Source organism: Pseudopipra pipra, chromosome 2, assembly GCF_036250125.1.
Source record: "Pseudopipra pipra isolate bDixPip1 chromosome 2, bDixPip1.hap1, whole genome shotgun sequence".
Classification (NCBI taxonomy): domain Eukaryota; kingdom Metazoa; phylum Chordata; class Aves; order Passeriformes; family Pipridae; genus Pseudopipra; species Pseudopipra pipra.
The window spans coordinates 61,719,905-61,735,475 of NC_087550.1; the positions used below are offsets into that span (position 1 = coordinate 61,719,905).

Here is a 15,571-nt window from a genome sequence, read left to right on the forward strand (position 1 = left end):
CGTTGTGTATGGAATAGAAGTTATTTTGTTTCTTGTTAGATGTTTGATTACAAGAACATATAAGTCGGTAAGTTTATACTTTATTCAATAGATATACCCATTAGTATATTTTGCTTTTTAATTGTTTCATGGTAAATTAGCATTTAGAGAGATTACACAGAACTTGTAGCCTTAACCAAGTTGTGTGCTAAACAAGAAGGAACAACTAGTACGTTACTCAGGCTCCTTATTTAGAAATCTAAATGCACATTTACCTTTAGCTCAACCACTTCACCCAAGACACATATTGTGAGAACATTGGTGTTCCTTTCATACATTCCTTTCATTTCTGTAGAATGAGTGTGTTTTTGCAAAAATTGTTCCATCTCATAAAATATTTTACTTCAGAGACATACTTAGTTTTCTTCCATATGATTTTGTCCATTTGATCCATGGTCACTTCAGACAGTTGTCATCTCAAGAGTGATTTACAATTGAGCAGTACAGTCTAGCAAGAAATACTGGTTGATTTTTGTCACTCAAAAGGTAAACATACAGTACTTTTGACATGCTAAATGGAACAAATTGTCTGATGTTGTAGTGTGGATGATTTTTGAAGAAGAGAGCAGTTCTTCAGTGGTGACAAAATTGAAAGAAACTGGTTTTAGTCTTCAATTTTATTTAAATCTAGTCTTAAATCTTGAACTCCAGCACAAAATGGCATTGAAATGGAATTGTAGGTGCTCAGGAGCCTGATCTGTGCTGAGTAGTCTCACAACAGACAAATCAGTGTTTTAAGGAAGTTTCTAGTTCATCGATTTATATAAATCTGTTTGTAACAGTTTTGAAAAAGTCTCAAAGTGTATTCTTTTATCAACTTATATAGCAAAAATGTTTTCTAATTTATGAATTAAACCAAGGTGGAAACAAACATTACATTAGTGAACATGATGCACTCTTCCTTTTGGCACTTGAAACCTACATGTGAGTACTTGGGTAATGTGGTTAGAAAAACTGGGAAAATATAGTGAAACCCCAGAGTGCATTCAGGGGAGGCTATTTCTTGGTGAGGCCACCCAAACAAAGGGATGTGTAAGGGAAAACCAAAGAGCTGCATTTCTTGAACTTGGATTTCTTGCTTAAAGTGCTGAGAAGATCATATGACTGTCCCCAGCTGCCTGAAGGGTAGTAAAAGAGAAAATAAAGCCCGGCTTTTCAAAGATGAACAGTGAAACAATGAGAGACAGTTGTACAAATTGCAGAAAAAGAAATTTCAAGTAGCTATAAGGAGATATCCAAAACTTAGCTAGCCGAGGGTCTGGTGTCGCTACAAATTTGTTAAACCAGGGAACCTTCAGAAATCCCTTCCAACCTACTTTCTCCTTTGATTCTGAAAAGAATTATCTATTCATTGATATTCATATTCAACCAGTATAGGTTGAGGTAATGTGTTAATAGAGAGTAATGATATTAAAGAGGTTCAACTAGGAATAAGAAATAGCTATTTAAAGATAATGGAAGTAATTATCTCTAAGTATAGAGTTAGAATGTTTTCAAGATTGGAACACAATTCAGGAAACTCATCGTAATCTTATTGTGGACTGTTGGGCTTTTTTTTTTTAATTCTCAAATATTTTCAGAAATACTTTGTTTTCCAATATCAAATTCTTTTCATTGAGTCTTCCATTTTACTTAACAGATATCCAAAAATTCTCAGGAATTGTGTTTCTTGGTAAATCAAAACCCCAAAAGTGGCTATGTGTCTACAGCACAGGAGATGAAGATATATATTCCCTTTTTTTCCCCTTGATCCATTTCTATATCAAAGTGTACATGCCTTCTTCTTTTGCAGAACATAGAAACAAGACTAAAGATTTGTTTGCCTGAAGACCTGGGGTCAGCTCTGATGGATGGTGTCGTTCTCTGCCATTTAGTAAATCACGTTCGCCCTCGGTCTGTAGGAAGTATTCATGTACCTTCACCAGCAGTAGTAAGTTGCATGTTTCTTGCTGCATTGAAATGTTTTATCAATTAATATTTTATTGCTAAATGATATTTGGTTACATGAACCAGGTTGCTGTTCAGTGAACATTCTTTGCTGTTAAGGGCAACATTTACGTTATTGCAAATTCAAATGTTCGTTAATTTTTGTGTATTATATATACATATATAAAAGGTGTGTGTATGTGCGTGTGAATAAAATTATCCTGCCTTTCTCTGATCTAGAAACAAGGTCACATTTTCATAATAGCCTTTTTGTTCAGAACAGTATGAAAATCTGTGATTATAAGTTTTTATTCTAAAAAAATCAAATTTTAAAAAGAAAATAAGCCCCTTGTTTGTTGATTGAAAAAATATGAGGTTAACTTTAGCAGTGTCTGGCTTAGCAGATGCCATGTTACTAAAACATTTAAAGCACATATTACCATATTCTTCCTGTTGAGTTAAATGTACAGATGATTCTTTTTACCTGCAGACAGAATTGAATAAAAACTTGCATTGTAGTGATTTAATATTGGCTTGCCCAAATCTAAGGACCTGAGTATTTCAGGACATAAAATCAATGTAATCTCTGTGTGCACTTCTTGAAACTTAGTTTCCGTAGTGCTTTCTCTGTTTATGTCTTTTTCTTGGACAGATCATTGTTCCAGATTTCTGATAACAGTCTGGTTCTGAAGAGGTTTTGTGTGTTTCAGAATGCCTTTTTTCTTTTTAATGTACACATTAGTAAAAATTTGCCAGATACTCGATTCTGAGAATACCATGTGGATTTGAGGCAATCTGTAAGAACTTCCAAGAAGACAGATTTAAGGAAAAGATATTTTCTCAGGTGGTCTAGTGGAGTTTCGTTTGCTGTTACTTGATTTAAAATAATTTCTATCTTTGATAAAAATATGACATTGCCAAAATATGCAAACTTTAATTTCTGGGGCAAAAACTTAAGTTGTTGCCACTTTTTTAGAACAAATATCTTGTGCTGTTTTCTGTAACAAAAAACCGCATCTTTTAAATTTGTTTTCATTTTGTTTCAAGTTCATATTGATTATGTTCTTTTGCTTGAAATAGCCTTCAAATTACTTTAACCTAGAAAATTAGTTCTTTAAAGTCCTTGCCACTAGGAGGATATTCAGGAACTACCAGTGTTTCGCATCTTGCATTGAAGAAGTAAAATAGCAAGGAGTTTGCATTTGGTTTTTCTTTAGTCACATGATATTTCTGTAAGTATTTGGTGAATAGTCCTGAGTAAGACAAATTATGGAAATATTCGAGATTCTACTGTAATAGGAAATTAATTTTTCAGAGACACTAAAATTGTGTATAGTTACTATAAATTTGTGAGTACACAAAAAATTCAAAAGGAGTGAGCCTGATAATTAGTTAAATCTGTTCTCCATGATGGACATTAAAATCCTTCATCACTTTATTTGCTGTCCAGAAAATAAATGTTGCCTGTTACAAATCTTTATAATAGGCATGTTTTAGAACCTCACAAGCTGGATGTGAACAGTTGGAGATCTAAATGTGCTGGTGACTTTAAGAGCTAAGTAAAAGCACATGGCATCCACAATTTTTTGTGCTCTCTATTTGTAGGCATGATGCTTTTAGAGTTGATGCTGAGCAGAAATTGCTCAATTTGCAGAAGTGTTGAGCAGAATTTTATGCATTGTTATCAGGAGAAATTTGGAAATGGAGCATCAGTACAAGAATAATGCAATAGGTAAATTGACCAAATGAATGTTTTTGACTTCTTTTGCCATAGACTATTTTTTTTGTTTTACAGCCTAAACTTAGCATGGCCAAATGCAGGAGAAATGTGGAAAACTTTTTGGATGCATGTAGAAAACTGGGGATACCAGAGGTAATTTAATTAAGTCTGTCATTTCTAGATGTTAAAAAATCCAAACATTAATTACTTTAAAGCTGAAGGATAACTTTATGAACCACAGGTTTTCATCAATAAAGATGCTTTTTTTAAAAAAATTGGTCTAAATGTGATTTAATACTACTTTAGTGCATTTAAATTGCTCATGTCATAGCACTTAAAAATTGCAAATTTTGTCTTAAATTAGTAATTCAGTATTGTCTCTAATACCTCCTTGTCTTTGCCATGGAAAGTAAGTAAGGAATTGTGATAATTAGATAACATGTAATTAGCCAAAAGCTTGCTAATTATTTTCATTACACAACATTACTGCATTTTTCCTCGTGTTTTTAGAATATGAACTTCATTAATTTTTTTATTTTCCTTTTTTTACAATATTTCCTTTTTTTACAGTATTGGGTAGTCTATGCATTGTAAAAGTGACTAATAACACTCATCTCTTGTACTGAAACATTTCTACAGTGATTTGAAGAAAAGCACTGTGTGTTAGATATGGAAAGTACATATGTATAAGGTTCTATGATACAGGTATAAATGTTTCAGGAGTTGGAAATAGGGAAATTGCAGTGTTTGATATTTTCTGCTTTTCATTTAAGAATGGCAGCATTCATCATGTAATTTATTCTCATCTTTATAACTAAAAAATGCTGGAGTTCCGTTGGGAACATTTCAAAGACTCCCTTATGGTCTAGAAGAACATATTAAGTAAAAGTTAATTTCAAAAATGTGACCTCAAAAGAAGGTAAAAGTATTATACAAGGTCTTTTTAATTTGAACACAGGAAAATTGCATTATGTATTTTCACTGTTGCCTACATATGACAGTATAATGAAGTCAGTTCTTTTTAGTCTGTTTCAAGAATACTGAAATGAAAGAATATTTTGTGTGATCTCCCCCACCATCCCCTTGGGGAGCAGATGGTAATGAAAAGATTTCGCATTAGGAAAGAATTCCAATTTGAATTTTTTATGTTTTTTCTGTATTTTAGAACTTGATTTGGAGGACAGCAAAAGTAACAGATAATTTTTGCTATTTGTAGGAATTTCGAGGGGGAGACTTTATCTTACAGTTCCAATGAATAGTTCATCATAAATTTAATTTGTCAATTCAGTGTAATGACTGGGTCTCTTAAGCTGTAATAGTTCATTTAGTTCCTGTAATTATGTAATTTATTATGTTAGAATGATTTCATGTTAAAGATAAAATTTCACTTCAAAGAAGATCCAGATCTCAGTGTTGTGGACTTGTAGACATGGAGTGTTTGTTAAGCTGCCCCAAAGCTCAGTGTCTTCTGATGCATCATAAGTCATCAGTGAATTAGAATCAGATATTTCTGTCGATAGCCTGTTGGGAAAGAAAAGGCCAAGAACTGTTTTCATTGCCATCATGAGATCTTTCAGAAATGGAAATAGAACAGAAATATTTACAAAGTTCCTTGCAGAGCCGTAGGTAAGCTAAGCCTTTATGAGTTTTTTTAATTTTGAATTTCTATAAGTAAGCTTTCTGGAGAAACACCTTTTTGATTTTTTTTTAATAGATATTTTCATATATATATTTATTATCCCTCCTTTTTATTGCTTCCATTGAAATTAGTGTTGAATGTTTTAGGATTTTAAAAAAAATTTATTAAAATGTATTTGTTGAAGAGTTGCACAGAAGCTTAAGCACAAGGCCACATCTCACCAGTCTGATTTATGAACTAACTGTCCTTATGAATCTAAATAAGCATTAAGTTCTCTTGAAGGGAAAAACTCATTCACTTAAACACTAAATGAATGGCTTGCAATTGTAAATTTAAAAGAGGTTTTAAGTACTCTAAGGATGTTCTTTTTTGTTAGCTATTGGTAATTTGCAAATGTATATATTTGCTGTAGATGTTGAAAATACATTATGATTTGGAACTAGCTGGTAGATGCTAAAACTTTGCTGTGTGTTGTAGGGACATGTATTAGAAATGCAAAGTTGTGTAATAGTGAGTATGACAGCTGTCAAAGTTTTTAAAGAACTACAGATGGCATGCTTAATGCTGCTTTTGATTGATGACTTGTATGTTGCCTCACTCTCTCTGGAGAAACAAGTAAAAGGAGTTCAGTGAACTATTACTTTTTTTTGAAAACAAGCATCTTATATGGAAAAGTGATAAGTTCCACTTTTGGGTCCTAATACCCATAGATATTGGGCTTTTTGGTGATACTTGTGTCCATGTTTAGTTCCTGAGAATTAACTTGAAATTCTGTTGCACAGGTTTTTAAAGGATTTAGAATTGTCATGATTCATGTTGGTTTCTTTTCAGTTATTTAAAGAATAGAGTACATACTGTTTCCTGAACTCCACAGGTTTGGAATAATACTCTTTAGTCTTGTAAAATGAAAACAAGAAAATTGCTAAGTAATTACTATGCTGTGGTGATGTGCATGGTCTCTTACTTCTGTGGTTTTCAGCATTCAGTTCTTGGGTTAAAATTGCTTTGCCCAGAATGATCGTGGGAAACGTTATACAAGTTTTGAAAAATGCAACTGGTGTCTAAGTATGTCCCACTGAGTATCAGACATTGTCATCTTGACCAAAGAATCACAAATACAAAATTCAGGAACGTGAGTGTCTCTTTATAATGATGTGGTATGTAGATGATTCTGAAAGCCATTACCTGCCAGGTGAGAATTTCAGTACAATGAGGGACATGTTGAAATTGCTTTCTGTTAATGACCATATGATGCTCCTGATTGCATGCAGAAAGGATGTGCTGGATCATATGCAAAAGGAATATTTTCAGTGTATGGTTCTGACCCATAATAAACTAAATAGCAAGGCCCTGGCTGCACTGGCAGCCTACCAAAAGTGTGAGAATTGAAAGGCAATCAAGTTGTGTCCAGTTTTGCCACTAACCTTTACTGTAGCACCTTATCAGAGATCCTTGTAGATCATTTTTTGAGACAAACCAACATTTTCGTTTGATGAGAAAGGAATGGTGTCAGTTAAGTATCTGAAAGCCTGAAGATTGAGAAAATATCTGCTGTGTCCCTCAGGAGATATATGACAAAAAGGTACAATCTTTGTCTCTTGGAAAATTACAAAGGAATACTTTATTTTGCTTTGTTAACTAAACCCCACCCAATTACCTGATCTCCTCTGTAAGAGTGATAGAGTGACAAACACACTGACTTTTTGGCTGGTATTGATTGAATAAGCAAGTGGCAGTAGATGTGTGATAAGTAGGGTTGCCGTCCTACTGCATTTCTCAGTGACATGCAGTACTTGGATGGTGCCATTTACTGGACTACATTGTTAATGTCACATGGACCCACAAATGACACCACTCATATTGCTTACCCAAAAGTGTTCACCTATATTGCACACACCCTCTCATGCTTTATGGGTTTAAAAAATAAAGCTATTTTTTTATTTATTTCTCTTACCTGTGTCAAATATACCACTTCCAATGCAGTTTTAATCTTCCTGGTAGCATCTCATCCCAGAGGTTTTAAAAAGTATAAGAAGAGTGAATCATTATCGCATGAGTATGTATGTGAAGTTATGGAAGTATTTTGACTTCAACTGCTCTTTCATAGAACCAGTAACAGTATATGTAAACAATTGCAAAAACGTTCATACACATTTCTTCAACTTGTCATTGCCACATCAGTATTTATACTAGTAGCAAAGACATAAACTTTTCCATTTTAACCTGCAAATTAATAATTTAATTAAATTTGAGCTGTTATTATTGGTAACTATATTACAGAGTATTTTTTCATATGCACTTTCAGTAGTGTTAACAAATATTTGGTTTTTGGTGGGCTGAATGATACTTTTATTGGACCCAAGATTTAGACCAAAACAAAGCTGTAAATGCAATATGTTATTTGAAAGGCAAAAGTTACAAGTTTTGGGTTGCATTTCTTCTAGTTCTCAGTTATGAACACATAAGGCGTATCAGAAGTAGGATCTTCTAAGCATTTTTTCAAAAAAGAAAATGAACAAAGTATTTTTAATGTCTGTGAAGTTAGCTTTTTACAAAGACACAAATTTTTATGATATGCAGATTACACTAATGTAGTATCTTAGGCCTTTTGGCCCTTTTTGGGGCCTCTTCAGGTCAGAGAAATTACATTAAGTTTTTTTAAAAGGAAAGAAGGACTTTCCCCACATACACACCTTGTTATTCTTCATATAGCTTGAAAAAAGATAGACTTAAGTTATCATGATTAGTACTAGAACAGTAATTTTTGTTGATAAAAGGTAGTGATAAAATGAAACTTTTCACAACCAAATGTTCCAACAAGAGTTTATCCAAGATTCTGTATTCCAGCGCATCAATAGGGATGCAACATGGTTTAGTGGGACAAATTATATCTTGGGTGGGAATGAGAGACTTCTGCCATGTCTCTCAGATTTTCAGTCAGTTACATGGTGTAAACATACTGAACAGAAAAGAGTGTGGTGGTAAGAAATGGCTTTTTGGATCTCAAGTCATCATATGAAGATGCAGATTACAAAAGATTTAGCTGTGCCCCTTCCTGTGACTTTCAAGTCCTGCAAATGGACCTATTAGAGCGTTTCAACCTCCTCCTCTGAAAACCAGGTCTACTATGTTGCAATGTCTGGCAGAATTATTCTAAAAATCCATGTGATTTGTGTTAGTGTAAGAATTGGAAATTAAGTAAAACAATAAAATAAAAAAAACAGGAGGCTTTTGTATTCTAAAAGTAGCAGAACAAAATAAAGAAAGCAACCAAGCAGTTGAGTGTAAAGTGTTTTATCTTCTGTCTACCTGTTAGTTGATCAATTGGTAATCGTGTTTCTCAGTTTAATGAAAGGTATATTATCATTGCCACTTATCCTTGTTTTCTGATCACTTCATGTAATCAGTTACTTCTTCATTGTTTCATCATGAGACATCCATGAAGTTGCAGTAAGTTTTATGAGGTATGACTCCTTTTTCCACTCTTTCCTTCTGGACTCAGTAATGTACATTGTTTGGCCTACAGTGTGGAGTTAAGTAGTTCAGTACTCTGTCAGTTAGAGTCCTGAAAGCATAATTCTGAGGTTCCTTTCATTTGAGTTTTCAATATAGTGCATATGCACTACAGGTTTCATTCCTTAATGCACTTCTGCAAACTTACTCTTGATTTTTTTTACCAGGGTCAAAATTTGAGGAGGTTGGTTCTGAAATGCTGTCTGTTTTCACAGTCACTGCTGGGGCATGTCGAATGAGGGTGGTTTGTGCACACAAGCAGCTGGTTATGATTTTGTTGTTCCACTTCTGTCTTACTGTGTTTATTCTGTGTGCATGATTTTGACAGCTGTATGATTTAATCATATAGCTTCATAGACATGAAAAGTCAGTCCATAAATGTAATGATTCAGGATATGTATCTTTTTAGTTCTTATCAGCAATAATTTCAGTCCCATAAATAAGAGGGCAGTGCTTCCAATAGATGGGTGAGTGGGTGGTTGTCTTTGAGGCTTTGGGTGGGGATCATGTACTTTTTCACTATTTCAAGATGTCTTGTTTTAGTTTTGTATTTTTATTTCACAACATCAGTAGAATTCTGGTAACTGCAGTGGAAATACATTCACCATTACTGAAAAGCTATTTGGTTTTTTATCTACAGCTACATTACAGAAGTTTAAAATACATGAAATATAAACATTTTACATAAAGGGTGAATGTAACACCAAGTTATCCATTGTCACCGAACACACAAAAGTAATCAGACGTTTTTAGGGCTTTCCCGGGTTTCATTGAATTTCACTAAAACACAGCATGGCAGTTTCTGTAGGAAGTTTCTTCTGCATGTCTTGGCTGTTTCTGTACGCTCTGGCTTCTCCTGTATGCTCCTTAGGATGTTAATCTCTGGTTAGCAAGTTCATCAATCTCTGTGAAAATTCAAGCTATTATCAGCTCTCATTCTCTAACTCGGAAATTACTTCCTTCTCCATTCGACTGTAGGAATTGTAGTAGGGATTGTTGGCATTGTTTTGGGGATTTTGGGACAAAGATTAAAAAAAATTCCTTGTTTTAAAGTTCTGTCAAATTTTTTTAATATAAATTTCAGTTAAATGTATGATAGATATTTATTTTTGGGATGGATTTGCAACAAGTAGGAACTGAGTCTTGTATGCTCTTATAAAATTAATTCAGCATTTGCTGGATTTACTGGTGTCTTTGATAAAAGTGCAATATATTACATAGTTGATAGTCCCAAGTGGTTTACCCTAAAACTTGTTTCTCTGGTAAGCAGCTTGTGTATGTAGGTGTTCTTGAATACAGTACTAATCCTATCCCATTTTTAAGCAAGATCAGCATGTTTTGTGCTGTTTGTGAGTTTTCATACTCTAAAAAATGCCAAATAGAGTTGCATTGAAGTGTATTATCACACTAGAGTTTTCAGTTAAAAAAAATTCTGAAAAATGACTGCAAAAATAATGTTGTTGCTAGGCAGTTTGGTTCCCCCCTCTGTATCTGCTGGCCTAAGTAACAAAATTTTGCAGCTTTTGACTCCTGGTTAAGCTAGAACCAGTCATGATAAGCAAAAAAAAAAAAAAAAAAAAAAAAGTGTCACTTTTTTCTTTGTGTATGAATGACAGTTCTGACTTCCAGTTTTACTAGTCACTTTTCGGGATAGAAGGACCTTTTAAATATTTTGAAGTTAATTTTATCTCAAACTGGACCTTGAAACTTTGTGCTAACAGGAAACAGACATTGAACTTCCATGTCTTGGTTTATTTGGTATACTGTCAGTTCATTAAGGATGTGAGAATGAAAAGCTACTGCAGAAACATAATGTTCCTCTCAAACAGGGGAACTCTTATTACATGTAATTTTGTTCAGTAAGTATTCATTATCTTAGTAAGGCCTTATTTGCAATGTAAAATGGTGTATCTTAGATTGCATTTCGAAAGTACTAGTGTTGCTTGCTTTGATTTTAATGTTAAATGTTGTGTGAGCATACTGATATTATTTTTGCATATTACACTTCATTTTATATAGCTAGTCTAGAGTAAATTGCCACATCAAGTCATTGATACTTTCCAAAGATGGTATGGGAGTCTAACCTGCTAATAATTTAAAAGTGCTACCTAAGGAATTTAGTATCCAATTCTGCAGTCTAGAAACTATTAAAGTTAAGTATAGTTAGTGCTACATTGACTTTTTCAGTTTCTATCCCAGGGTATGATTTAAGTTGATATTTGAATACCAAGTTTTATATTATCACGTTAGAGAATTTTGCATACTTTTAATGGTTCCTGTAAGTACTTTTTCTTGATGCTTCGTATTGCTGCTGCTGCTTGTGCTTTTAACAGCTTTCTAACCCACTGTTTGCTATTATATAAGGTGGATTTTACAGCTGGTTCCATTTAAGCATTTGAATGAGGCCCAGATGGCCAAAGGTGTGCAGATCTCAGTGGAATGAGCAGATCACATGCACCTCCTCACTCTTGTGAATTTGGGCATAATTTTGGAAGGATTCGAAGACCTGAACTCTTCTAGTTTAACATTCTGATGTTATATGATAGCTTCAGTATTTAGAGGAAATAAAAGAAAGCTGGAATGTCTAGTGAGCAAGGCAATAGTCAGAAGAAGCTATTCCTACATGTTTATGCTAGAATATTGTGATAATTTATTTATCAATATCTTTCTATTTTTGTATTTTTAATTTTTTGCACTCTTTTTCTGTTCTAATGGCTGCCCTTCGGGATAGGCTGACCTCTGCTCTCCGTATGACATCCTGCAGTCGGATATTCGTCACATTCGAAAGACTGTTGACACTCTGCTCGCCCTCGGGGAGAAACCCCCACAATCAACTTCTACTTTTCGCTCCTGGGATCTAATAGGCTTTTGTCTTTTCCATATACTTTTTATAGTCTTGATGTATATAACTTATCACTGGAATTTGCTAACAGCATAACCTGTTCGCATGTGCACAAAAACTTTCTGCTTTGTCTCTGACAAATTACAGGTACTTAATTTCCTTCCTTTGCCTTACAAACTTCTCCCTTTCCCTTGCTTCCCTTCCTTGTAATATCTTTATTAATCTCTTGAAATAGGAGAGAGAAGGAGTAGCATCTTGAAGGCAAGTCCCATATCTTCTATCCCCTCTAGCTCTAGTTTAAGAACTTAGGTACCTCTATATTTATAGTTTTTCTTTCATGTTGCCTAGACTACACACTAAATGGGTTAAAGCAGTGAAGCTACTCTTATTCCACTTTTGGGTGTAGGCTAGATGTGTATCACAAGCTAAACAGAACTAAGCCTCTTACTTTTTGTGAAAATCCAAAAATGCTGCAGATATGGAAGCGACTGAGGTGGCACTTCAACAGATAATAGTATTTTCTGAGTTGGTGCCATCTATCTCTGCATATGTTTTGTTACAAGCACTTAGAGAACTACCTTTCAAATTACTGTTATTTTTTAATTCTTTATATTAATGAGAGTACTGTAACTTTAAAGATTGTTGTTCTCTCTCCTGTTCTGATTAAATTCCATACTGGCGTAGTTACGTTTTCCTACTTACATTTTGGTTTTCTCCAGATTCCATAGAATATTCTTTTTCTTCTGCCGCACAAAGCAGTGTTGAACTGCTTTCAGACACTTGCTACATTACACCCCAGAGATGACTGTAAGTTAGCAGTGGGTATGAGCAAGCCATAGAATGCAGGGACTTGGGAATGTTTCAGGATGAAGATCATATGGTACAGAGTGACACAGTAAGACAGACTGAGAATAAACTGTTAGACTCCTGTATCTGCCATTCTTGTGTGTGGCGTCAAGCAAGTCACGTCACTATCTTCTTTGTTTCATCACCTGTGAAAATGCAGGCACTGTTTGTTTGTTTGTGTTTATAGCAAAGACAGTGTAGCTCAGCAAACAGATCATCTGGGCAGACTCCAGCTTTTCTGTCCTAGAAGGTTTTAAAGAAAAGGTTAGACATACATTAGCCAGGAGGTGTTTTGGTATGTTTGAATTCTGCCTGTGATTGGACAGCCAGACTAATGACCTCCATTTCCCTTCTAGTTCTGTGTTCTGTTCATCTACTGTAAAACTTCAAATAAGATGATTTTTTTTTCTGTTTTGCTCCTTATCAACATGAAATATACAAATGAAAATTGATTGAAAAATATAAACCTATAATGACATGACAGTATTGGCCTAGATGCTGTTGACTAAATTTGTAACTCAGTCTCAGGCTATCCTAACCAAAGGACCTCAGTTTTGGGTCTTGGCAATAGATGCATTCACCTCTCACTGTCTAGTGTAAAATAAAATTACCTATAAACTTTTAGTGGATAACTAGCATAGGAACTTACATGCTACTGATTATTTTGGCCATGTGGTTATGATTTAATGCTGCACTGTAAATATCCCCATTCCATAGATACTTGTAAAATTTTGTAAAAAACTTATAAGTGCAGTTCTATCCCTAGTTTCTGTGGCTCAGATATATATACACATATTTATACACACACATATTTATACATATATAGTTTGAAATGTATAATTAGATACATATTTTAGGATGAAAAAATTAATTTCAGACAATGGATAAATCAAATGTATCAAAGGATTTAGTGTCTAGCAACTTCCACTGCATATGTATAACCAATCTTTTATGCAAAAAAATATTGTATCTGTGACCAGACAAGTTCAGTGAGCCCTTCTAAGCTCTTGATACTTGAGAATTGGTACTAATTATTTGGGTGTGCAGCTATAGACTTGTGTCCTCATCCTGCACAGGCCTGTCTTTTAACTGTGTGCCTGGTTTCAGTGACACTTGTTTACTCAGAGTCAGAGCTTGACATTTAAGTTTCTACTTACAGCAGATCTTTGTCTTGATATTGATTTTCTTGTTTTAACAATGTTGCTTTTCTGCTGAAACTCAGAAAGTGACATAAAGCTTGAATCAGTTCAGAATCTATTTAATTCTGTGTTTATAATCCAGTGCAGGTGATTGAGACAAAAGTGATGTCTTCTGTAGGGCTAAGATTTCACTACTGCTCCCATAAGTGGTAAACAGATCTCCTGTTGATGCCGTGTGTTGTGCCCTTCTTATGTAGTGCTGAACTGCATGCATGAATACATTTTTTGAAGTTAGAAAATCATGTATAGAAAGTTTTTGCTGCCATCCTGTAGTACGCATCTGTCTCATTGTCTAATATCACGTCTGATTATCCACCGTAACCAATAACTTTCAGGTGGCAGGTAAGAGAAGGAGTAGATTAGTGTGTTTTGCATTTTCAGTGTGCAGAAATGGAAGTTCATGTCTTCATTCTTTTTTAATGTTTTATAGACACTGGGTTAGAAACTGAACTACTGTTGTGCCAGTGTAGACCAAATGAAATGTATCCCAGTCATAGTGACACATAACTCCAACACTTGTCCAAAGTTTTAACTGTGCATATGCTTACCATGTAAACAGAGCTGTTGTTTAGTTACTTAGAGTACATTTTCTGTGTGTTCTCAGCTATGAGAGTATACAGTAATTAAAGTGTAATATTATAAGCACTTTCTTGTAGTTAGAGATGGTGAAGCTGTCTTGAACAAGACTCTGACAAACAGTGAACATACTTACTTCATGGCAAGCACAGCTGTGCTACCATACATGTACCTTATCCAGTTTTGTATATTTTCGAGTTGTTACTGATTACACTTCCAAATATATATAAATCTTGCAGGGAAAGAAATAGTGAAATACGTCCTTACATTTTCTAAATGTGAATATTTCTCAAAATATATTTCAAATATAATGAGAACATGAAAATCTGTGTGCTCATCCCTGAAGCCAATAATTCTTCCGCTAAGTGGGGAAGTGGAAACTAAAACATAGATGTAGCTCATTAATTTACTCTGATGGGTTCTTTGTTAAATTCAGAGTCCTGTTTCTGTGCTGCTGTTCCTGTGGCTTCAGTACTTGGGAAGTAAACAGTTCGACTGATTGGTGGTTCTTCACCTTTGAGAGATCCCACTGTGGTGACATTCAGTTATATACAATTGGTACTTGCTGCTCACAGCCAGTCACATGATAAAGTTGATCACCTGGAGTTTAAAAAAACCTGTGCACTGCAGTTCACCCCCATATTCATTAATAACATTAATTATATTTGCTGCTCTGTTTCTTTTTCCATTCAGTTTTTTTCCATTGCAATGATCATCAGAGATTTTGAAGCCATGATTTCTTAATAAATTGGTTTCCAAACTGTACTGTATCCATCATATTGATTGCTCTTTTATCCTGTGGAGGTCATCTCATTCATACTGCGATAAAGTAATAAATACAACTTGTAGTGGATATACTTGCAGGTAAAATGTGTTTGCACTGGATTAAAAGTGGTATTTTGATGTGAGGATTTGGCTTTCTTTTTCCTTGAGCTAGAAAAAAGATAAATATTTTCAAGTGTACTGTAATGCAGTGTAGTAGTCCTTCACATGCTTCTTGCTTGTATATTAGCAAGTTTTTACAGCTGATAGCTGTACATAGATCCCATTACATTCCTAATAAGTTTTCTGAAAGTTATGCTTAATGTGAATGGGGATTGAATTAGATCTGAGCAAATATGCAGTACAGTTTTCTACTCGATATACATTAATGAGTTTCCAAAGTATTACTATATCAGTTTTTCAAAAAAAAAAAAAAATTACTGTCACCCCCCCAAAAAAACCCCCAAAACAAACCAAAAACCAAACAAACCAAAAGAAGGGTCATATAT

The 15,571-nt window shown here is 34.3% G+C and overlaps 2 protein-coding genes across 8 annotated transcripts in view; both read left to right on the plus strand.

Moving 5' to 3' along the window:
* LRCH1 (leucine rich repeats and calponin homology domain containing 1) overlaps nt 1-15,571 on the plus strand; it is a 115,666-nt gene that overhangs the window by 91,390 nt on the left and 8,705 nt on the right. For 4 of the 7 annotated variants that reach the window (XR_010428713.1, XR_010428714.1, XR_010428715.1 and 1 more), the window contains 3 exons: nt 1,832-1,969; nt 3,761-3,838; nt 11,569-11,826. Coding sequence is in view for 3 of the 7 variants with exons in the window: in XM_064647281.1 (XP_064503351.1) it covers nt 1,832-1,969; nt 3,761-3,838; nt 11,569-11,775 (423 nt within the window). In the remaining 4 variants the exon portion in view is untranslated. Of the gene's footprint in view, nt 1-1,831; nt 1,970-3,760; nt 3,839-11,568; nt 11,828-15,571 lie in introns of those variants that run through there. The other 3 variants (XM_064647283.1, XM_064647284.1, XM_064647281.1) reach the window with 2 other exon arrangements.
* The window catches only part of RB1 (RB transcriptional corepressor 1), a 544,421-nt gene that overhangs the window by 29,070 nt on the left and 499,780 nt on the right, over nt 1-15,571 (plus strand). The gene's annotated exons all lie outside the window — the stretch shown is intronic.